Source organism: Notechis scutatus, chromosome 1, assembly GCF_049901735.1.
Source record: "Notechis scutatus isolate UNSWTSFEM ecotype Mainland chromosome 1, rNotScu1.2, whole genome shotgun sequence".
Classification (NCBI taxonomy): Eukaryota; Metazoa; Chordata; class Lepidosauria; order Squamata; family Elapidae; genus Notechis; species Notechis scutatus.
This window is the reverse complement of record NC_142009.1, coordinates 227784337-227809450: the sequence shown is the minus strand read 5'-3', so window position 1 is coordinate 227809450 and position 25114 is coordinate 227784337. Positions and strand designations below refer to the sequence as shown.

The 25114-nt window shown below is 40.9% G+C and overlaps 1 protein-coding gene across 3 annotated transcripts; it reads left to right on the top strand.

The window, feature by feature from the left end:
* Positions 1-253: 253 nt before the first annotated feature.
* SSH3 (slingshot protein phosphatase 3) lies at positions 254-23135 on the top strand. Of its 3 annotated transcripts, none has more exons than XM_026686596.2 (14): positions 254-561; positions 4553-4590; positions 7057-7246; positions 10393-10511; positions 12208-12279; positions 14629-14694; positions 15127-15321; positions 15741-15834; positions 16086-16214; positions 17367-17413; positions 17703-17849; positions 18522-18722; positions 19203-19638; positions 22072-23135. In XM_026686596.2, the coding sequence occupies exons 1-14, from the start codon at positions 496-498 to the stop codon at positions 22516-22518; spliced, it is 2247 nt and encodes a 748-aa protein (XP_026542381.1). In that variant the 5' UTR covers positions 254-495; the 3' UTR covers positions 22519-23135. The 3 variants fall into 3 exon arrangements, with proteins under 3 accessions (XP_026542381.1, XP_026542380.1, XP_087806608.1); XM_026686595.2 differs by having other exon boundaries at positions 264-561; positions 22069-23135; XM_087950482.1 differs by lacking the exons at positions 254-561; positions 4553-4590; positions 7057-7246; positions 10393-10511 and adding an exon at positions 11404-11517 and having other exon boundaries at positions 22069-23135.
* The last annotated feature ends 1979 nt before the right edge of the window (positions 23136-25114 follow it).

The window sequence follows — 25114 nt, the reverse complement described above, 5'->3', positions numbered from 1 at the left end:
TCATTCCAGGCACAGGGCAGCCTGAAAGACTCTCCAGCCTTGCAGTTGCAGTTCTTCCACAGTATGAAGGGTCCGGCTTTCTGTAAAAGAAGCGGGACTGAGCCCTGGCCCAAGATTAGGAGAACGGGACAGCGGGGAGTGGGAATTCCCTTGGGAAGCGCCTTCCCGTAGTTGCCACGGATTGGCACCTCCTCCGCCTCCTCCTCCCCCCCGCCGCTGGTCTTTCGCCACTCGGGCCTGTTCCTTTAAGAGCCACCCCCGAAAGGACGTACTCGGTGTTGCTTTGCAGACTATATCCGTGCGCTTGTTCGTCGGAGTGGCTGGACGAAGGAGCAGAAAGCTTGCGGTTGGCAGGCTCCCACCCCGGGATGAGTGAATGAGTGGCCCGCTACTCCCGCCCCCTGCAGACGGTTTGCGGCGGCGTTGCGCTGGCTCCGAGTGGCACCGTCTCAGTCTCCCCCGGAGCGGAGGAAAGGCGCAGGAGTTCGTCCGCGCATGGCGCTGGTTACCGTCTGTCGATCCCCATCGGGGAGTGGCCACTCGACCCCCACCGGCTACAAGGTGAGCCCCCAAAAAAAATCTCCCCGTGCCTTTCACGTTGGACAGGACTCTCCAAGATGGTACAGTCCTACATTCCGTTCTGATCCCGCCGCCGACCCTCCTTTCAGACGCTCTTTCCACTGAGGACGTTGACGGTCCTCCTGTCCCCGTCCTTCCTTTCTGGGACTGGCGACCGAGGATGTTTGGGCGCCTGTCCTACCTGGGCCCCTTCCCTGAATGTATTTGGCTTCCATCTGTCTTACTGGTCACTGCAAACTGTGAGCAGGGTTTTGCAGAGAGTGGCTTCAGAGTTCACCATCTTGTTCGTGAAAAAAACGTGTACTTGCAGTTCCCTTAAGGGGCAGTTCTAGGAAGAAAGGCAGGGAAAACAAAATCTGAAGGGTCAGAGGAGAGATTATCCGATTTTAGCAGGTTTCTCTTTTTTTCTCTGGTACTCTGCATGTAGAGAAGCAGCCGGGCTGGTGGATGGAGAGAGGAGAGGGGGAGCTTTGCCACACTCTAGGCAAAGTCTTTTCTCCTGGCTCCCTGTGGATCCACTCTCCCACTTGCAGTATGGAAGATAGATGCAATCATCCATTTTGCTTTACAATTGCCAAAAAGTGTCAAAAGGGAGATTTATTTAATATATATATATATATATTGGCTACAGCTTCAATTTCTTTAACATTAAAATGCCATTTAAAATATAAAAATAACACTGGAAAATATCTGTGTCATCCATGTCTATAGTATAGAATACAGGATAGACATCTGGAAGTTATTCTGGGTGATCAGATGCACAGGGGCACTGTGTGGACATGTGCTGGAGGAGTAGCCTTGGCTTCTGCCTTGCACTGGGTGCTTAGAAGATGAGAAGCCTCCTGAGCAATCCAGCTGCTGGAAGCCAATTGGTTTGAGCACCAGTCCTCTTGACTGCAAGGGTCAAAACAAAAACAAGGAAGTGATTTAGCTGCAAAAATACAATTTATAATGTGTCCATAGATGTCTTTTCCAACAGATTATAGTGGTTTGTTGAGAGGTGCTTCCCTTCTCTTCTTCCTAGACTGCTGCATTTCTAGCCTGTCCTTGTATGGAAGCAGTTTAGGATACTTGTCAAATTGTGGCCTTTCCTTGCATTCCCATTAATATACTATTTTCTCTAATCAGTTTTCAACAGCCCAAGTTTCTGTGGGAGAAGTAGGCACTAAAAGCTGCTTGTCAGTAAGTTTCACAATATACTACTTCCTGTCAGCTCCTGACAGACTGCAACGTCAGAGACCAAGGAGTACTGCAGAAATATCTGTTGCATAATGTCCTTAAAGAGAAAGACTTTCGAGTCCATTATACCAATGTTGGGATAGAGCTTTGGGCTTTTTGCACGAGAGCACCTGTGGTTGAGCTTACATCTCAAGCCTGACAGTCTGTGGGATGATCTTGAGTTTCGAGTATAATTAGACATTGTGCAAAGAACTGGCAATTAAGAAGTGGCACAAATGCTGTTTGTTTGCTATTTTTCCCTGGTGCTTAGAAATGTCACAGGAAATTGCCAACAAAATAGGAAGCACGTAGATAAGATTATGCAAGAGCTGGAATTCAAGGCCAATCTAGGAATCCTGAAAAGGAGATAAGAGACAAGCAAGGTAACAGCACCTAGCTGGCCTCTGAATATCTGTTTCCAAACCTTTGGAAGAATTCCTGTTTTTGTGAAGCTATGGCACAGAAAAAGAGTATACAACTTGGGGCCTGCTAGGGCAATTATAAAGCATCAGCCAGATATTGGGGCATACTTAGTACTTGATTTGCTTTTGCTACTTACAAACAAGGAAAATTGTTAAATGTGAGTCTAACACTGTCTAATTGGAACTGGGGTGGGATTCAAATTTCTTAACAACTGGTTCTGTGGGCATGGCCTAATTTGTGGGTGTGGCTTGGTGGTCATGTGACTGGATGGACGTGGCTTGTATGTAAATATTGTAAATATATATGTAAAGATTGAATTTTTTTATTTTAAAAAAGAGCAACTTTTACCCAAAATCAGGCAAAGCAGGCAGACAGATTGAGCTGCTTGCAGAATCACAGCTTCACTCCCAGATCTACCTTTCTGCAATCTGCTGCCTGAGTCTGCACTGAAAAAATAGAAGCTTCAATCCTAAGGAAGGTTCAGCTCTACTCTCAGGCCACTTCTCCCTCCCCCAACCCCCTGAATACCACCCTTGACTGGGCCTCAGGGAAGCCAGTGGTGTGATTTGCCAGTTCTCCGAGCTGTGCAGAATCGGAACAACCTGTTCTATAGAACTGGTCCAAACTGGTAGAATCCCACCCCTTAATTAGAAGCATTTGACTTCACAGAGCAACAATATTTTTTGCTGGTAGAGAATAATGAGAACTAGAATAGCATCAGGACATGAGCCAGAAAGTTTTTTGTACCAGTCATGTCACATAGATGGGATCTTATTGTCCAGCCTTGGGCATTTAAAATGGACAAGCCATTCAGCCTCAACCTCACCATCTGCAATAATCGTATATAGGGCTGTTGAAGACATTGCAAAAATAATAAATATGCAATACTTTCAATTTGAAGAAAGTGTTAGTAGAATTCTAAACTAATGTCTGTTACATCATGCAACTTCACAAATAGGTCTCATTACTGGAATGGGGGCACCTTGGCCACGATTTCATGAAAAAGCATGTATTTCAGCCATTGATACAGATTAAGAATTAGCAAAACTATGAAGACAGTCACTTTTCTATAAAACAAGCCCTTATTTGGATCCAAAGCAAAAATTAATACAGCAGTCTTGTGCTCTGAATTGAAATCTAATCATCATTCTTCCTTTTAATGATGGAGACAAAATTTCAAGATAGCAAAACAATCCATTGAAATGTCTTCTTATATTTACTTTAAAAATGTGTGCTGTCCTTCAAAGAAATATATTTTTACTTCCAATGCATAGTTGTTTTCTCATATTGGTTTATCATAAAATGAGCTGGATTTGTAGCATCCCATATACAAATAGATACTTTAAATGTTTAATATTTCTTTAATTAAGAAAGCTTGGAAATATCCCATGGACCTGGACCTGTATCATGAAAGTGTAGAACTGATTGGAAAGTGAGACATTTGGATTTAAAGTTTGTTGTTGTTTTTGTAAAGTAAGTTTCAAGCTCTTTTCATGTCAGCTTAAATTGGGAACCTGCTAGTGTTGCTATGAAATAGTAGAAACACGGGTGCTTAGTAAGATTTCCCAGGGGGTGGCATTTATTGCTGCCATAGACAACATGCCTCCTTCCTTGCCTCCTTCCTTCCTCCATGTCTAGCTGAACAAGCACAGCAAATCATCTAAGAAACAGCCTATAGATTGGGGGCCCAGAGTTCTGCAATGGAAGTCCTGTGAATGTTCAGGATTCTAGATGAACAAAGCAGTCCCCCGAAGTGTCTGCTTTTGCCACAGAGGTATTAGGAATAGGAGCATTATGTCATGCCAAGTTTTCTCATGCCAAAGCCAATGGCAGAAATAGTTGCTTGATGACTCCACATGTTTGGATTAGACATTGTTTTCTTGGTACAAAGGAAATTCTCAGACCACTACTAGGGATAGATCCTATCAGTTATGCCTATTCGGTATTGACCCTTGATTTAAGCACCTAACAGTGTAGAATAGCCTTTGATTGTGGGAAATGTGAGCTTACCATTCCAATTATGTTTGAGGAATGGCTTGTTTAAATTATGAGACTGCACAGTTAATTGTTTAATGAGCCATGTTGATTTGTTTTGTGTTAGTTTATGTTAGGATTTAAGTCATGTCCTGCATTGTAGATCAAGAGACTTACTAAGTTTTAAGTGAAAGGCAACCTCTTGTGTTTCCTGTGGTTGTTGAATTAGAATTCAGAGCTTCTGCTTAAGAGACCAAGTGAGGGATATTGATGTTAGGTGTGACAAGCAAGCACTTCTTTTAACGGCAAACATTGTAATCTGGAGAGAAATGGTAATCAACCTGGAAATCCCTTGCAGGATGAAGATATTCCCAGAAGACGACAGTTGCAGCGACGGTAAGTAGTCATCGTTTTTAATAATTCTTTATATAATATTTTTGAAAGGTTCTATAGTAAGCTATAGGTTTTCCAGGCCCTGCCTTTGAAAATTTTCACACTTTTTATTCATCATAAAAATTTAACTGTGATGCCTCCAATGAGCAACTGTTGAATGTGCTATAAAAAACAAATACACCACATACCCTCAGAGTATGGAGATAGATGGGTCCTTTTTGAAACTAAAGAAATTATTTTAATTCTTAAGTTGCACGGTGAAGAAATGAAGAAATATGCACATACTGTATGAATGTTCCTGAAATGCTTGTTTACGAACTGAGTAATTTTGCTATTCTTTGTCAGGAATATACCAGCACTAAAAAAAGCAAGATTGGAAAAATGTGCAACCATCTGAGATTTTTTTAAAAATAGAACAGATTGTTTCAAATTGCTATGGAAAGGATATATCCAATTTGCTAAAGACAAATAGCATTCAGGGAATTAAAAGTCCAAATACTGATCATAAGCATATTGGAGCCAGAATCATATTTTTTTCCAATCAAGAATACAATATTATAACAGGCCTCCCCTTTCTGTTTTGGACTGATGATCAGTTGAATATTTGAGAGCATATAATGGACACTGTGACAAAATGGCTGCTAGGGACATGCTTGCCTATTCATAAAATGGCTGCCATGAGTACATAACCATAAACCATATTTATTGATTGGTTGGTTGATTAATCAAAGCACTAATTTATCAAAACTCTGTGTGCCATCTCTATATCTTACTCCCCTAATACTCTATACCTTTCCATACTAGCTGTCTCTTTTTCAGGGTAAATAACACACTGCCAAAGAGAGACTGTGCACCAGTCACCCACGTTTTTCTAAAGTATTTATGGAGCCAAGAAACTTTTTGATATCAAGATAATGGGTGGAGATTAGTGCCTTGAATGTAGCATGCATGCTCCCTTGCCTTTCTTCTTTGTAATAAAACTAGGTCTTAAAAAAATTATATCCAAGATGTGGCCAAAAAGGGGTTTTATAGGAAGGTTGATTTTCATAAGATCAATGTTAAAGATCTCTCTCATAGGGAAAATTCTTCACTCTGCAATGCAGAAGTGTGATAGTTTCATATTGATTACTGAAACATATGCTATGAAAGAAAATTCTTAAGAGACAAGTATAGAAAATAGGATAACATATCCTCCCAATTTATATATATGGAAATATATTTATATTCCATTTCTAACAGTATCAGAAAGGTCCCTAATCAAAACAGAATGGAGTTCTCTCTCCCCCTCTAAAGCAATATTTACTATTTTTCAAATAGACTATTTTTCTGGTAGGTGTTGATCAGTGAAAAAATGAAACCATTAGACGAATGTTGCTTCTTTATTTTAAATCTTCGTTTCCAAATAGCTCTGCTTTTAAAAAGATGTAGAGGCATAGTTGCCCACGTTCCTGTGTATCACTGTAGGAAGCCCTTTAGTTCTTTTCCCTTATTTGTCTTTCCCCACATACTTTTATAGAAATATAAGTGCCTCAAAGTGAGGGTGGTTTGTACCATAACCCCTTGGATAACTTTAAGAAATGTCAAACAATAAAACCTAAAACTAAACAATACATAGATATTTAATATGATTCCTTCAGTCTTCATTATTAATTAAGTTTGGACTTTTTAATATATTCCTTATAGGAAAAACTATTTGTTTTTGTTTTGGCTTTATTTTATTTTCAAAAACAACTATTCTTTTAAATTCTTGATTATGGAGGTTAATGCGTCAAGCCAGCAGAGTTTTTATTTATTTTCCATTGTACACAATAGCTGACTGATTACAGGCAGCCCTTGACTTATGCTTATAATAGGCGCAAATATTTTGGTTGCTAAATGCAGCAGTCATTAAATGAGGCATCATGTAATTACTTTGCTTAGTGACCAAAATCCTGCCATTCCTGGCTGCCATTGTTAAGTGAGAATTGCAAGTTGTTAAACAGATGGAACCCCAGGTAAGGAGCGCAGGGGTGTCCCAGAGGTGCATGGGGGAGGCCTTGGGAGGTCAAACAAAGGCCGTGCATGAATTGGAGGTGCTGCTGTGTGGTGCAAGTGCAAGGAGGACAGGGAAAGAAGCCATAGCCACCTCTGGAAGCCTCAGTGCTACAGCCTGGTACAGCAGCACCGTGAAAAGGTGCTACACCTCAGGTTGAACACCTGAAAAGCAGCCTCCCACCGGATCCAGCACCAAATGCCTGGGAAGCCTTCACAGTGCAGCAAAATGGTGCCATGCTAGGGAAATACCAAACACCCAAGAAGTTCCAATGACATGATACGAAGCAGTTGTCCCCCTCCCCTTCCTTGTTTTTCACATTTCTAAACTTTCCCTCTCCCTGAAAGCAGCCATTCTCCCTATTCTCCAACTAGCGCATGGCTTAAGCAGGTCTTTCAACATGAGTCTTTTTTTTTTAATCACCTGTTCTTCTTCAGCCACAGTTTTGTCATGGTCAAAGGAGCTGCTTTACTCCTGCCGGAAGAAGACAAGTTGGAGGCCGTCCAGGAGGGTCCAGCAACCCCCCTAGACCAAACACCTAAAAGTGAAGATGCTATTGCTGGGCAGCAAGAACTGCACTTACAGCAAATGGTGGGGCTGCTGCGGCCAGAAGACGCCATCCAGCTGGTAAGATTGTTAATGACAGGAAGAAGGGATGCAAACTAGTGGTGGTATTCAAATTGTTTTACTACCAGTTCTGTGGGTGTGGCTTGGTGGACATGATAGGGGAAGGATACTGTAAAAGCTCCACTTCCACCCCACTCCAGGGGAAGGATAGTGCAAAATCCCCATTCCCTCCCCACCCCACTAACCTGCTTACCAGCTCCGTTCTCTTGTGCAGGGCAACAAAAGAAGACCCAACCAATCAGCTGGGACTCGGGAGGCAGAGAATAGATGGGGTGGGGCCAACCAGAAGTGGTACTTACCGGTTCTCCCAACTACTCAAAATTTATGTTACCGGTTCTCCAGATCCTGACAGAAATGGCTGAATACCACCTCTGATGCAAACAACAGTGTAAATGTAGAGACTGGAAAAGCATTGCTACTTGAGTCTCAGGAAGCCAGAAATCTAGGCAGTAATGTCTTCCCACATTTCTTTCTACAACTTCATACTCCAGTGATGTTTCTGATTTCAATACCCCATTTTGCTGTCTGATTACTTAAGATTTGGCATTTCTGGCAGACCAGCTCACTTTGCCAATCAAACTAAACTAGGAAGCCAATAAGGTCTTCCCTGACCTATCTTGTTTAAGGAACAAAGAGATTCCTTTCCTGCTGAGCACCCTTCAATATTCCAGGATGCTCTGCTTTTCTCTGTGACATAGCAAGGAACATTTCCCTGATCTTTAACTTAATGTTGGCTAATACAGCAATTAGTAGTGAAAGGAGCGGCTTTGCACTGTAGACACATTTTTTGTTTTTTTTATAAGAGACTAGTGGTTACCTGCTTTTCCGTAATGCAGTAAAACCTGCGTCTGAACCAATCATTCAAATTGCAGGTGAGGTTTCATATACCATAGCTAAATGCATCTCCAGGATGGCTGGAATTAACTCCATTTAAAAATACAGAAGAGTTTTGTCCTCATGTTCTCTTTTGTGCTCTCCCCCCCCACACACACACACATTCCATCATGCAAGTTGCCTTCTGCAAATTGCAGGAGACACAAGTTTATTCCCTCAAGAAAAATGAAAAATTCTGGAGAACCCAGATTGCTTCCCAGGCTGATTCAGACTTTCCAAGTTGCTTCCTTTTTCATATTACTACTTGTTCATGACCTGAAATAGCCTGCTTTTTCCTATCTCCTGTTGTGATGCAAAACCAGAACTGATGCTACTTGGCAGTCTTGTGAGAAATAAACTCAGCCCTGTCCACCTTCTGGGACTCTCTCTTCGGGCGCTCGTTGTCCTTCGGGTGGGGTGGGGAAGAATTCCTCCCCGTTTGGAATTTGGATGTCAGACATTCAGCCAGGAGCTCAGCCAGTTCCCCATTTATGGCCTGTGGGGCTCATCGTCTCTTGGGCGGGCAGCCAGAGCTGGCGTCTCTGCTGAGCCTGATCCAAGTTTTGTCTCTGAGGCCTCTGCTGGGAGATTTCCAGATGGGCTTAAATAACTTTTGTTTTCCTTTTTTCCGTCTTCTTCCTAGAGAGTGAGTCATAGCAGCTTCCAAGCATCAGGAACAATTTCTTTCAGGCAGTGGCTATTAAGTTGTGTTCTGATAGACCCCGACTCCTTTTGGAAGCTTGCCAGGGTTGTTCAGTTAGGGGGGAAAAATTATAGTGGACACATGACTACTCTGAACATCAGTTGGTTCTCTATTGTGGATCTTCTCCTTGCCAAGTGAAAAATGAATCAAAATATGAATGAACATCTGTTGGGGGGTCCTCTCAGTTCAGGAGCCCCAAGGATTTTGTCCGGCGCTTCCACATCTAGTTTAAGAACCTTTGCAAAGCTGCTGGTTTTCCATGTCAGCTGCTAGCGTAGAACCCGTCACCAAAGGATTTGTAAAACCTAGGCTGGAATCACACTTCATACTAAGTTGGTAATGATTCCCCAAAGGAGGAATATTCATTTTGTGCTTGTTTTCTGAAGATGCAGCTACTTAAAGAGCCCATTTCATCCCCTAAGACTTCTGATACCATCCCAAAATAGACCTTGGCCCTCTCCGTTTTTGAAGTATGGCCAGGAGCAATTGCAGAGTGTGATTTTTTCCTGATTATCATTATTCACACAAGATATTAATAGCCAGACTGGAGAGAAAAGTATAAAATACAGTAATAAATATTATTTAAAAGTTAAATAATACTTATAAGGAGTTGATAGAGGAATTCACCTTTCCTTGTCTATCCGCAATTAACAATTAAAATACGCCACTGCCGTACTAATAAATGTTTATCATTATTCACACAAGATATTAATAGCCAGACTGGAGAGAAAAGTATAAAATACAGTAATAAATATTATTTAAAAGTTAAATAATACTTATAAGGAGTTGATAGAGGAATTCACCTTTCCTTGTCTATCCGCAATTAACAATTAAAATACGCCACTGCCGTACTATTAAATGTCTTGCAGATATTCATCATTTAGAAGCTTAGCCACAGAAGGCTGTTAAGGAATCCCTTGAAATGGGGGTAAAATGTAAAAACTAGTCTGTGAATATACAATTGGTGTAGTACATTGTGTGAATGTACTGTAAAATTCCAGGCATCTTAACTTAGGAAAAAACAAAAGTTCTTAAGGATGAAAACTAAAATGAATTACAAACTTCTATAGTTCTGTACCATAGTCTGACTTTTTTAATTTAAATCTTGATGCAGCATGATTTTACTGATATGATTTATACTTTTTGAAAATTAGTTTATAAACACCAAATGCAATGCAAAGCACACTTCAGATTACTTGCAAACATGCTTCTTTTTCTAGATAAATATTTTTTTAAAAAAAGTTCTCAAACCACTGCTCTGGTTCCACTGTTGGAACTTGAGCCCAAGCTACCAAGAAGGAATGAGGTTCTTCTTTTCTTCTAGGACTAGCTAGATTCTGTACATATGTGTTGTTAACCATGATTTAGCATAAATCACGTTAGTTTTCATGTAAGCATAAACATGAAGTGAGGTCAAGACTCAGGGCTCCTAACGGCTTCCATTTGCTTCTGAACAAAATCCTTCTCCTGGATCTGTGGGCAGTACCACCACACATTTTCATGATGGAGATTGTATTGGTATACATATGTCAGTGAAACATGCAAGACTAGTATGTTTTCTTCCTTGCAGGCTGTGAGACTGGAGTCAGCACGAGCTCATAGAATACGATACTTGTTGGTGGTTTCAGCAACAGAGAGGGAGAGCAAGAACGAGATGGTGCTTTTGGGAGTGGACTTCCCTGATGAAAGGTGAGGTGGCAAGGGTATGGTGGCATCAGGAAAACGAGAAGTATTATACTGAGAAATAGATAGAATGGCCAGGTTTCACACATCACACAAACACACTTTAGTTTTGTCTCATCACGTGGATGAGCCTTGGTTTATAAATCTTAATTCTAGGCTTTCATCCATTCTGGTTTTCTCAGGGAACCAAATGCAGTGGATTAACTTGGCTCTACCTACAACTGAGGCTGCAGTTTTATCTGCCCTGGGAATTCCATTGGTTGATCTCTTACTAATCTGAGGTCCTTTTATAAGTTTTTCAGTAATAGCTGATAATGACAGAAAATGTCCTCGAAAGCAAAATCTATTTGGCCCTATTAACCATACCTGCTTACCTAAATTACTCTGGAGGTTAACTTTTTGATTTGTTAGGGTGAACTGGGAGTCAGATGCCCTTGCCTGTCTATTGCAAATCAACCCATTGATTCCAATTTAGCCTGTTAGCATGTCATGCCACATAATTCCACTTTCTAAATAATGATCTGTGGAAAAATGGAAGAAAAAGAGAGGATATTCTTAAGTGTTTACTTTAAATCACATTCAAAAGCCAAATTTAACAATGTGGATTAATAAATGGAACATGAACTAAATGGTTGCAATATACTTAGGGCTGCCTGCCTCTGAAAACTATGCAGAAACTAAAATGCAATTGATATAAAGCGTGGCCTGTGTGCTGGGAAGTGAAAGCCATTGTGGCCATAGAACACCATGGTACTTTTCTAAAGGTCTATATGGCTTGACTTCTAGATATCTCTAGAATTAGGTCTTCAATCTGCAACTGACCTAGCCTGACTGCACATCCCAAGGAAGGATATTCAAGGCCTCCTGTGTACAGGAGGTTGTTGAGGGGAAGCCTGGAGGTAAAGTTTCTCTGTTGCAGACCCTTCCTTCTGGAGTACCCTCCCCTAGAGGTTCAATTGGCAGCCACGTGATGTAATTTAGAAACATTACCATTCCACAGAGACTTCAATAGGTAATTATAATTATCACCATTGTGAAGGGGTGCCAGGGGATAATTATTGTAATGCAGTTTAATTCTTTTATTGATTTTGTGTTTTACTGTTTTGAGTAAATAGCTAGGAGTCATACTTGGAATTTGGTGCTATTATTAGAAGTAAACAAATGCATCTGTGGTCCAAAGTGCTCCAATACCTTTGTTCTCTTCATAAAAGTAGTTACATAGAAAAATCTTCATTAGATCTACCTTAGCTTTGCAGTTGTTCCTTGCCTCATGCATTTATAGCCTACTATGTGTATTTTATTCCCTGGTCAAACCAGTTTGGCAGTTCATGGAGATTTTTTTCTCTCTCTTTCTCTCTACTGTTTTTCCAAAGTAAGTTCTTTCATTTATGAGTTCAGCTAGAAGCTAGTAAAGTTTGCTACAGCAGAATTTCAAATCAAGAAGAAAAATAAAAATGTTTTGTGTTTTCTTCTTAGCCACCACAAATACTTCCTGCCTGCATAATATAGTCTCTTTGCTATGAAACATCTGTTTGACTGAAAACTTGGTGATAATATTTAATTTTACAGTATTTATCAAATGATTATAAGTTTAGGAAACGATACAGATAAGGGCCAAAGAAACCATTCTCCAAAGTAAACATGCTGTATAATGCTAGTTTTAGAGGCTCTCTAATTCCTTTTTTCTCTCTTTCTCAAACAGCTTGGCTACCTGCACACTGGGTATGGTGCTTCCACTTTGGAGTGACACACAGGTTTTCCTTGATGGCGATGGGTAAGAGAACTATTCCTTTATATCAGGGGTGTCAAACTTGCGGGCCAGATGTGTCATACATCCGGTTTAGTGAAGGGGGAAAAATCGTGTGACGCTGCCATGACAACACAAGTTTGACACTCCTGCTTTATATTATTCTATATAATTGCAATTTTTTTGTTTATTTTAAGTTTCTATTAGGAGCTTGCTTTGCATACATAAATAGACTGGGATAATGAAAGGTCATACTAGGTGTATTTGGGGTTTTTTTTTATGCCACAAGTGTTCATATGGAATAAACAGGCGATGTCTTCTCTACTTCTATTGCACAAATAGAAGTGACATAAAGTATATTCTAAACCACGAAGAGATTTCATTTGTTTCTGGGTTAGATCCTATCACTTTTTATCTGATGGAACTGACCATTTACTTTATCTGATGGAACTGACCATTTACTTTACCAGTACTGTATTTTTTTCCGTCTGTTCCTTTTTTAAAGATCCTTCCATTCTGCTGCAAGTCACAATAGCACCCCCCCCTCCAAAAAAACCTGATGAAATGTGATGTTATAATGCAATGGCCTTTTGTTCTTACATCAAGAACATGGGAAGCAAGTATATAAGTTACGTAGCTTTTAATATTACAGTGCAAGTTATCTCATTTTCTCGGGGCCCCCGACATCTGTATCTTTCCAGAAGCTCCTTCTGCTATACCTGCATTTTATTATATTTGTTGCCATTCTCAAAACAGCAATATATCACAATCACTCAAAAAAAAATTAAAAAAAAATCCCCAAATGGATTTACAGTTTAAAATTCAGTACAGTAGTAACCCCTGTATATAAACCACAATAAGCATAAGTGGAGGTAAAATACGTGTTAGTGTGGCAGGATTAAAAGCAGATTTCTTTAATTGTTTTACATGGCCGCTCAGCTCAAGTACATGATTCTGGGCAGCTAACAATATATAAAAACAATAACAATGATATAATGAAATAAATAACATAAATGGCAATCAAGAAAAAAAACCACACTACCACAAATAATTATAATAATTAACACAATCAAGAAATGACTCACCCACACTGTCGGAGAATGGCAAAAGGCTAGTAGGGGTCAGGTGAATCTGGTTCTAGGGGGATGATGTTCCAGCAGTCAGGCCCCACAACAGAAAAGGCTCTCGTTCTGTAAGTCTTGCAAGATAGACAAGAAATACAATCAGAACTACTAGCTCTATCTTCATTGTAAGGTTTTATTAACAGAACCTTGCAAAACTGAAAGTATTTCCTCTCTTCTTTTTCTTTTACTCTCCAGAAAACTAGGGGGGGTCCGTCCTGAAATGTTTCCTATGCCCCCTCCAATCCTGTGGACTGAGATATCTTTTACATGCTGGTTTCCCAGTTTATGGTTTTCTCTCCTGTCTCCCAAGGTCATTCACTCATACTGTTACACTTCCAGGGTCTGATTAGGTAGAACTTTTTAATGCTTCTCTTGCCAGATCTAATGGGACACGTTGATATAACTAGGAGAAATGGTCATACCATTCATGTTGTAGGTAGGAGAGCTTGAAATCATAGATTTTTTTTTTTCAAAATTCTAGGACCAGAAATATTGGCCTGTTCAGGATTTTTTTAGAAAGCTGCCCCTCTCTAACATTCAGAGAAGTGATTGGTGGCAATGCAAAGAAGGGGGAGAACTGAACAGCAGGGAATTTCCCAAAACTTTCCCACATTCAGCTGCGTCCAGGAAGCAGCCTTACTGCTAAGACACAGTAAAGGCACTTTGTGAAGAGGGTGCTTTCGATATTTTCCTCCCTCATTGGAGTTGCTTTGTGATTGAGCCCTCTCCCTTTATGCCCAAAGACATTGTGTATTCACCTGTTCTTGCCATTAATTCCATTAATTTTATCTTGGTCGCTTGCTTCTATAAAATCCTTTATAGTTAAAAAGAGTTTATATATAAAAACCAAGATGTTCTAGGATTATTTTTGATTTATTTATCCTTAGCATTCATGTGCCGCTGTTCAAAACCAGATTTTCCCAGACTGGCCCTTAGAACAACTACACAATTTAGAGAGCAGGGGAGGTAGGATTGACATAATAACTTTTAAGTGGTAAAATCTATTTTTTAGAAATCATGGATTAATTCTGTTGTCATTCCAAAAGGCAGACACAGCCTAGTTTAATTTTCTGTGTGTTGAGGGAGAATGTCCTTTTCCCCCCAGCTAAAATGGAATCTAGTATTTTGGGATATTTCACACCAGTTACACAACTGTCCAAACTGTTACATTTTTCTTTACAACATTCCAGATATCTGCCTTCTTCCTGGAGTACAAAGTTACTTAAGAGTTGACTCTCCTATTCTTTTTTAGGGGCTTCAGTGTGACATCTGGGGGACAAACACGGATCTTTAAGCCCATCTCTGTCCAGACAATGTGGTGAGCAAGGTTCTTGATTAGATGAACAAATGTTTAAGATATCCATAGGGGGCGATAAATGAATATCAGGAAAGACACAAACTATTATTGATGTCCCTCATGCTGTGAAGAAAAAAAGATTTTTTACTTTTTTCTAATGACAGCAATAGCTTCCAAAGGGTTTAAAATGTCAAAGCAAAATTTGGAGTTCTTTAGCTGTCAATCATATTTATTTAATTTTTTTAAAAAAAATAAAGGTTTATATTTTATGATACTTACAAAGTATTGCAAATATATTTAATTGTCCTGTACTCAATAACTGTATCTGAAAAATGAAAGGATGGGGCTAACTGCCATAGGTTACGGTAGCTGTTGGATGTGATATCTCCTGCTCTGAACACTTTTAAGTATGACTTCATATTCTCAGGATCTAATTGCTTTCTCTGCTCTCAGGTCAGCACTGCAAGTGCTGCACAAAGCATGCAACGAAGCAGTCTCCAACAACTACTTTCCTGGAGGGGGTGCATTGAACTGGACCGAGTGGTATCAGAAGGCTGTGAATTCTGACCAGAGCTGCATTAATGAGTGGCTGGCCATGTCTGACCTGGAATCTGTGCGGCCCACGTCTCCCTCTATCTTCTCAGACCAGTCAGTGATGCCCCCTTTCTCCCTGGAGCTAATTGTAGGCCTGTGAGGGTTCCTAGAAGGATTTTACACAGTACACTAATCCCAAACCCAGGCAACCTTTGGAGAAACATCCCAGTCAGTCTAGTGCATGCCATGCCCCATTTTTGAGTCTTGCCTCTAAAGTCCAGCCCAATAACCTAGACTGAAAAATTTCAGTGGGGGTGGGAGATGCTATTCAAATCCCATTATTAAACCTGTGGCTTTTTTTAGGCCTAAAGGAATAAATTGCTGTAAGGAAATGTTAAGGTTCAGGATAATATTAGATTTATACCCCTGCAGCTGGGGAGGACGGGGATGGGTGTCTGTGTGGGAAACCTGAGGTGATGGTGTTGGGGACAGAATCTAGACAGCTTTGCCGACCCTCCATCTTTGTGCCTCAGGCGGACAGCACAGGACGTGACAGAGCGGACGATCCGAGCCAAGCTGCGTGAAGTGATGGGCACCACTGACCTGGAGAGCATCACCTCCAAGGAGGTGGGATGTTGGGACCAGAGGACCTTGGAATAGGAGGTGATGGGAGTGTGGGGGAAAACGGAAATGGCAAAGTGTGTGAATAGATGGGACTATGAGCACAAGAAACATGACAATTCTTAATAGGAAGAAAAAGGATTGGGGAAGATTGGCAAATATCTGGGAAGTCAGAATCTATATGGCAGGATAGTGAGTAGGAATGTGTGATTACGAAAAAAACCCATGTGGAAGATAACATCAGTCATCTTCTGCAGATTCGTACAGAACTGGAGCAGCGGGTTGGCTGTAGTCTGAAAGATTACAAGGAGTTTATTGACAACGAAATGTTGCTTATCATGGCACAGATGGATCGGCCTTCTAAGATCTTTGACTACCTCTATTTGGTAAGAAAATACAAGAGGGAGAACCCTGATGTCAACCTTCCAATGGTTAAGGATTACAATTGGTGCCTCTTGATTGGTGATGTAGAGGGAATAGGGAACAGCCTTGAAGGACTGAACAAATCTCTACTTTAATTAGCTGAGGGGTCAACTGGGTTCTAAAAATGAAAAAATAAAGCTATCTCGTTTCTGAGACTTGTTTAACTTTGTCCTATTTTCTAATAAATGTCATTAAATGAAGCTCAGATATAATACTGTATTCTATTGAGTAGGCTGCCAAAGATTTGACAGTGAAAGGGAAAAATTGGGATTTGTTTGATCTACAATGGAATTGCCTCTGGGGAAATTGGAAACTGCTTCATTTAGGAAAAAGCTGGGTATGATTATTTTACTCTGCATACCCTGGGTATACATCCCAATTAACTCAATGGGGCTCACTTTTGAGAATATATACTTAGGATTGCATTGGTAGATGCTATAATTATTTCATTATACAACATATGGATGAAGCCTGTGCATGCTTCAGAAATGACCAGTAGTTACTTTGGAACATGTGGGAGTACTGTGCAGAATCATTTTAAAGGAGTTGTATCTTTCAGATTTCTACATTAACCCGAAAGAAATGCAAAATACACATAAAAATGGTGTATCAACTGCGCCTTTAGTATATTTTTTTAAACAAATAACAAGTTTTCAGGCTTGTACGGAATCTGAAAAAAGTTATCTCTGCTTTTAAAACGTGCTTTCAGAACCATTTTCAAATGTGCACGAACACACACTCTTTGTCTCTCAACAAAATGGCAATTACAAACGGCATCCACATATTTTAGGTGGATGATTGGTGAATAAGTGATCAAGATGCAGTGTTTATACTTGTTAGCAAATTATTCCCTGCACATTTTCTTTAAATAGAACTTAAGGGGGCTTTGTGACGTTTTTTTTTACCTATATTTTCTCATATGGGATAGTATGAAAAAGTACTTTCTACTTTCTTCTGCTCTGAAATGTACAGAGCAGGAGGGCTTGTACCACTGACTTTGCTTAAAGTATAGTTAGGTTCTGAATGTACCGCTATAAGAAGTTCATAATGCACATGAATTTGTTAATAGCTTACACAACATGAGGATGAATGTGTGCCTCATATTGTTCTTCCAGGGCTCTGAATGGAATGCAGCCAACCTTGAGGAGCTCCAAAAGAACAGGTTTGTAATCTTTTTAAGATGTTGCTCAGAATGCTAGAAGTTCATCCTTGGACTTTGAGATAGCTATTTACCATGCCGTTCAAGTCAGACTTGTTGGAAGTACTTTCAACCCTTGGTTTAAGTTCCATCCTGAGACGCCAAGTAATTTTGGAGGAAAATTTAGGAGACAGGGTAAGGCTAGGTAAATTGGGATAGAAGAAACTGCTAAAATTAGGTGGATAGCAGTGATAGACAGTCTCCTTATGAGAGTGGATTGGGAAAGCTCACTTGATTTCTTGCCTATCTTTAGAGTCAGCCATATCCTCAATGTGACTCGTGAGATTGACAACTTCTTCCCAGAGCATTTCACTTACATGAATGTCCGTATCTATGATGAAGAAGCCTCACAACTACTGCCATACTGGAAGGAGACCCACAACTTCATTTCAGATGTTCGGTGAGAATTGGGCAGCAAGATGATTGCCATACACAAACATGATTGAACTGCCATGTATTGTAAAGAGTTTAGTTTAATTTTTCCCTAATGCAGTTAATAGTACTCTGTGCACTGGAGCAAGCTTTAGTGTTTGTGTGGAATAATTCAATTAAGAAAGAGTTTTATAAGAAACATAATTGCCTGTGAAATGTTATGTATGCATATATCACATTTCAATAGCTATTTAAGAGGATCTGCAAAACTGGAAAAAGTTTTTCCTTTTGCCTCTTTATTCACTCTTCTTTTCAGCATAGGCTGAGCATATCTCCATATTTTATTCAGAACTGATGCAGGCAAAGAGCTACTTGTGGATCTCTGAGTTCAGTTTTGCAGAAACAGTTTTTGACACAAACCACAAGGAATTATGTATGGGAACAAGGGATAGATAATCCTTGCCTAATTTGTCACAGCCACTTGTTTAAAAAAACAAGAAAGCTATCTATCCCTGACTCCATCCTTGGTAGGAACAATCTCTGGAATAACCAGATTTCTTTCCAAAGCCGTACTCAGCATTGCTCACTTCTTATCATAACATAACAATCTGTGCTTAAGAAAGTCAACCAAGAACCTGGAAGTCCTTTCTGTTCTGGCTATTGTGGTAGTCTTGTTTATGACCATGATTCTCCCTCACAGGACCCAAGGCTCTCGGGTATTGGTGCACTGCAAAATGGGAGTGAGCCGTTCGGGCTCCACGGTGATTGCCTATGCTATGAAGGAGTATGGTTGGTCGCTGGAACGGGCTCTTGGTCATGTGCGAGAACGGCGACCAATTGTTCACCCCAATCCAGGCTTCATGAGACAGCTGGAACTTTACCAGGGCATGCTGGATGCCAGGTAATTGGAAGGGAAGAGGACATTATTGTTGGGCTGATACATATGTAAAGGACAAAGGATGTGGAACGATATCCAGTTGCTTGATCCAACCTTTCTACTAAAATCAGTTCTCCTGTCCTATACCATTTTACAGGCAAATCTGCACAATGGTAGCCTTTGGAAATGGAAAATTTGCCTGAATAGGGCTATATAAATAGGGTTCTAATTATTATGTTCCCTTCCATTTGTGTGGATTTTGTGGAAATATCAGTGGGAAGCAGCTCAAAAAGGCACTTTTGGAAGGAACGATCAAGCAGTGGCAAATTTATTTTACAGTTATCTCCTGTGACTTCATTATAGGTCCATATATTATTTAGCTCTTTATGAAAAATAGTAAAGGATTCCTTACTCACCTGCCATTGTCAATCTGCTACATGCAGGAAGAAATCCTGTTCCTCTTTACATCCCAGAATGTCAGACCCTTCTCATGTTTCTATGCAGCCGTCACAGCAGCCTGTGGGAACAAAAGGCGGGAGATGCCCCCTCAGGAGGATCTTCTGATATAAGTGATGCCAGCAGTGATCATTCTGGAAGCCTGGAGTACGAGACTCTGAGCAGCTCAGATGAAGAACCAGAAGTGCCAGTAACGACTCCCCAGTATTGTTTTCGTCCTTTACATGAGCCTTCTGAGAATCCCGGTTATCCCTCGCCTCTCGCAGGCAGCCCCATGCTCAGTCTTCAGGCAATAGAAGAACCTGGGGCATCAGATGATTCAGGAGCTGAGGAGGTGCGGAGACACCTGGCTACCATGAAAGTACCTGAGAAGCCACCCATACTCCGACGGGAACGCATTAATCTTTATGCAATTATGCGCAGCATCAGTGAGATGGATAGCCCAGAACACACCTCCGTGACAGAGGGCACACCTGAGGAAGAGGTATGGAATCATGCAAAGGTACCTGCGCAGGAGTGAATGGGGAGCAGAAAAGAGATGGGGTGTGTCTCATGATAATGGTGATAAAAGGAAAGGGACCAAACGCAAACCCAATTTCAGCCAGTCCTTGAGTATTGAAGTTTTGCCTTTAAATGAATCTAAACTCCAGCTCCTCTTTAGGACAATTATGGTTTTTATTCAATATAGCATCAAACAACAAATACTCTAATCAGGCAAGAATGGCTAAAAAACAGGTAAGATTAGAGTTGGGTTTGAGTTTGATCCCTTTTATCACCATTATCACGAGACACACCCCACCACACCCAGGCCTATACGCAGTTCTAATTCTGGCCACGCCTAACCCATTATCCCTAAATGCTATTAACCCTATAACATCTACATCCCTACCCTATTCTGACCCTCACTAACTGATCCCCACCTGGTGCCACCTTCACCATGTTTTAACCTAAGTCCTAATTACCACCTATATGTGCCCCAACCCACTTTAACAATATGCACAACATCAATAAAGAGCCAGTTCCAGCAGCCCCACAGTTGTTGCAGAATCCATCCTGCAGCCCTGCAGTTGTTGCAGAATCCATCCTCATTCCAAAGCCATCGGCCAGCACACAAGCAGAAATACAGATCCGGCAGCAGCAGAGATAAGGTGACATGGCCAGACTTGCTGCGAAGTATATTCGGAGCTGACGGGCTCTGGGTGAACTCAGAGCCCGACACTGTTTACAACCTAGAATACAAGAAGGGAGTAAAACTGACATCGGATATTTATTTATTTAAAACATAATGGCTTCCAGTAAAATAAATCTTGAAGTGGTTTACAATTAAAAATACAATTATATAAAAAATAGGGCAAACCAATAAATAAAAGCATACCGTTAAGAAGATGATATTCTTTAGTTAATGACCATTTGTTCAACAATCATTCTAAGTTACAAAGCTGACTGAGGAGACTGACAGCTGATCCTCAAAACTGTGGCCATCACAGCATCCCTACAAGCCTGTGATTGCCATTTGTGCCCTTCACTGCTGGCTTCCAACAAGCAAAAGTCAATAGGGAAGCTGGCTGGAGATTTCAAAAGGCAATTCCATGAATTGTGCCTAACAACCACTCCTCCTAAAAGAAGAATATGTGCTTTCTTTTTGTATTAAAAATAGTAAAACGTGAGACACAATTCAAAGCAAACATGAACATGACCTCACCTGAGCAAGCACCTTATCAAGAGTTAAAATTAAACTAATCTTCCAAAATCCGAAATAAAGGACCTAGGTCCTGCTACAGATTGGACTGTCAGAACTAGAATCTAAGTAATGAATCTGATTGATTATACTCTAGAAGGCTCTAAGACCCTCTCCTATTAAGATTGTGTATGATGATTTGCTGCGCCAGATTCCCAAAAGTCCCAAATCAATGCATAAATGAAGATAGGTGGCATTTCTGGAGCAGAGAGTTGCATTACTCTAATATGTCAGGTCAGGGAAAGGATTAGAGTAAAATGAATGGAGATGGAGTCAGACTTAAAACAGCTTAAGTGTAAAATCATTCAAATAGATCAGGGCTGTCAAACTCCTAGCCCACGGGCCAGATGCGTCACGTGCTGGCCATGCCCACGGCCAGTTTAACGAAGGGGGAAAAAGTTCTGATATGTCACGTGACAGCGCCGTGATGCTGTGAGTTTGCCACCGCTGAACTAGATGCTTCTACGAGAGAATAAAAGCATGCAAGCCCTAGCAGTCGCTGCCCAGTGTTTTGTTTCTAAAATGAAACTGTTCCAAGCCAGTTGCATAGAAATGTTAACCAAGAGCAATGGAATGTGGAAGCTAAAGTGACAGAGGAAGTAGTAGTTTTAACCAGGGATCCCCAACCCCCACTACCGGGCTATGGCCTATTCAGAATTGGGCTGTGTGAGTTGTTGCACACATGCACATGCAGCTGAACTTGCGCAAGCAATGGACTGGCAGGCACTTGATGTGCACCCCAGCCTGCCACTCGTGCAAGTTGAGCTTTGCACATTACTTGTGCCACTTGTGCAAAGGCTGCATGCGAGCATGCCCACCAGCCTGCCTTTCACATGGCCAGTTCCCCCCCAGCCAGACCACCAAGCCACAAAGATTGGGGACCGCTGGTTTTAACCATTTAATCATGTCAACTCTTGGTGACTATAGGCAAGTGCTCTTCATGCTACCCTGTCAAGCACAGCTTCTTTTAGTTGTTGGATGTTCATCTTTGTATCAGCTTTGATGGTATCAAGCCAGGGTGTTCTTCACTTGCCCCTTCTTCTTGATCCACTAACCATTCCTAGCACTGACCTCTCCAATGAATGTGCATGACATGGCCAAAGTAAAGACAAGATAAATCAAAGAGCATCCAATGTAGTTGGTGATGTGCAATTCAATGAGCTCTTCCTCTCTCAGCAGGTATTTCTTCATGCTGAAAGGAAGACCTGTGAACTATCATCCCAAAGTGAAGAAAATGAAAAGCCAGTTACAGCAAAATCGTCTCTTCCAGGAGAGCAGCAGGCATATGGACGCAGGCCAGGGCGAAGGGGACGTAGCAGAGGTTCCAGAGTCCATGCTCAGCCTTGCAAACAGCTCTCGTACCACCCGGCACCAGGCAAGGTGCATAAAGCTGTTCGGCACATGGAAGGGTCTGGCTCATGTGGGCGCAAGGCCCCCTTGCAGCACCGCCTCTCAGTGGCTCAACTGGCTGATGCTGCCCTGGTGGTGAGTCGGACCAAGGAATTTGAGGGACAGATAAATCCTGAAATTCCCAAGAAGCTCCAATTGCCATCTTCCTTGCCTTGTTCCAGGTCTCGACAGGTTGTGCGCCAGGCCAGTGTTGACATGGACCCTAGTTCGGTCTGAAGACCTTTTCTCTGCCTTTCCCCCTTTCTACTGCCAGTAAACAAAAAGTTTTCATGGAATCCCAAGACTGAAGGCACATTTGTGATACTTAGCCTGAGGGAATACATTTTCTGTACACTGCCTAGGAGGAGAGAACTTCTTTACTCCTAAAGGAAACCACAGCTGCTTTCCAAGTGCATTTTTTCTCCTTTCTATGGGAAATGGCAGCATGGGGTGTGGAAAAGACCAGTGTTGCTTTTGGGTTAATCCATTTATGTGTTACTGACCTTCTAAGGGCCCTGATGATGTCACAGTTTTAAGTTTCATATGGCAGGGCTGTTTGTCTTTTAATTTGCTTTGACTGCCTTCATATTCTGTTCTTCCCCAATCTGGTATTTTCCGGTTTTATGGACTAGAATTCTGGTCATCTTCACCCAGCACAATAGTGGAAATTGTAGTCAGACATGAGGCCTCCAAATGGGCCAAAGGTTGTTTTACAGAAAAGGTTTAAGACTGAATCCTCTCACTGTGATCCAAGTGGGGAATGAACTACTCTTTATTTTTGTGTAACTACAGTTACTGTGCCATTGCCAGCTTCACACAGCCTGAAAATAAAGTTCATTCGTTTTCCACTTGGACATCTCAGGTTTTGTTTCTTCTTTTGAAGCATATCTCTGTTCCTAATCCTAACCAAACCCTAACCAAAGTAACAGGGAAAGAGAATAGTTTTTCTTCCTTAAGATAATGCTGGGTTGCTTTCATTATTTTCCTGATGGGGCTGGATACTTCATGCTGGACCACACTTTGTCTGGCTAGGCTTCACGTGCTATGTGACCTCCAATCCTACAACTATGGTTTGTTCAAGAAAACATGGTTAAAACAAACCATTGGTGAGCAGCCTGTAAGTGAATTTAGTCTGTAAGTGAAAACACAACCCATGGGACAAACAGCAACAAAAGCAACCCACAATTAACAGAATGTGAAGCAAATATTGGGTTCTTCACGGCCGTTTATGAGATTACACTTGTCCAGGCTTATTAGTGAAGCAAAGCTGTTCAAGCCTGGTTCTGATCAAAGTTAATAATAACTGGACCTGTTAATACATTAATACCTCACTCATTATTAGTTGTGAGAAGTTCAAGAAAGAACTGGATTCATTGTATCTATAATGAACATGAAGTAAAACATCTGTGGAAGAAAAAAAGTAAATATTTTGATACCTGTTTTCCATTGTTGCAACTTTCTTTGGAATTTGTAGTCCTGTTGGGTTGTGCCCTTATGCCTACTGATAAGTACAGACATACAATAATCAACTGCATTGCTGGAGTGGGAATGGCCTGGTAGAAGTCAGAAGCAAAACTCTCCCAATATTGCCCTACCACCATGCCTCCCCTGCTTTCTGTGGGCAACTAATGCTTCTACTTGGGTGTTTTGCTTCTGACTTCTGCCAGGAAGTTCCCACTCCAGCAATGAAGTGTATGGTGTCTGTCTGTCTGTCTGTCTGTCTGTCTGTCTGTCTGTCTGTCTATCTATCTATCTATCTATCTATCTATCTATCTATCTATCTATCTATCTATCTATCTATCTATATCTATATCTATCTATCTATCTATCTATCTATATCTCTATCTATCTATCTATCTATCTATAATCTATATCTATATCTATATATCTATATCTATATATATGGTATTCGGCTTTGTTCGGGTATTTTCCCACGTCATTATAGTTGTGCTTTTAAAGTTTCGGCAGAATCTCATCTGCCATCATCAGGCTTCTGTACTGTGTTCGTCTGATGATGGCAGATGAGATTCTGCCGAAACATTTCTACAACTTTAAAAGCACAACTATAATGACGTGGGAAAATACCTGAACAAAGCTGAATACATGTAAGTACCCACGAAAACTTAAGAAAAGAGAGAGAGAGAGAGAGAGAGAACAAACATAAACACACTAGTATGTGTGTATCTCACATTTAATAATTTTCAAATGCTTCAAAATGTTATTCCATAGTCACATAATTGGAAAACCTTATGAAAATGGTTTGCATTTAACAGCCTGTGGTTTATTGTGTAATTTGCCATTCATATTACAGTGAAGTAGAGGCAATTTTCAATTCCAATGATTGGCCTGATAAAATATCATTAAGGCTATTTCCATTTCTCCACTGTTTGCCTAGAATGATGCAGTAGTGTTATTGTGTGTATGAATTTAGGCAGCAAACATATCTAATACACCTATTTCCCCTACAACAGCCCTGTGAGGTGGATTGGGCTGAAATTGACTGGCCCAAAGTTATCCAGCCGGTTTTCTGTGTTTTATTAATTTCGGGTACAAGCGGTGTATCAATAAATCCAGTTCCTCTTAAAAATGCAGGTATATTTTTTATCAAATTATCCAAATCCGAAGAGATTTTGATAGTTGAGGCATAACAAGTTTAATAAACTTGAAAAGTTTAAAGTTACCGTTCCGCGTGGTATGTATGCCCTCCGGAGAAAAGTCGAAACAACTACAATAACCGTCATGCTCTGCGACTGAGGAGGGATACATGCGCAGAATGCCTTTTCCTTGTTGCTATGGGAGCTTGCGGTAGGGCCGGACTTCGGGCGATTGTCCG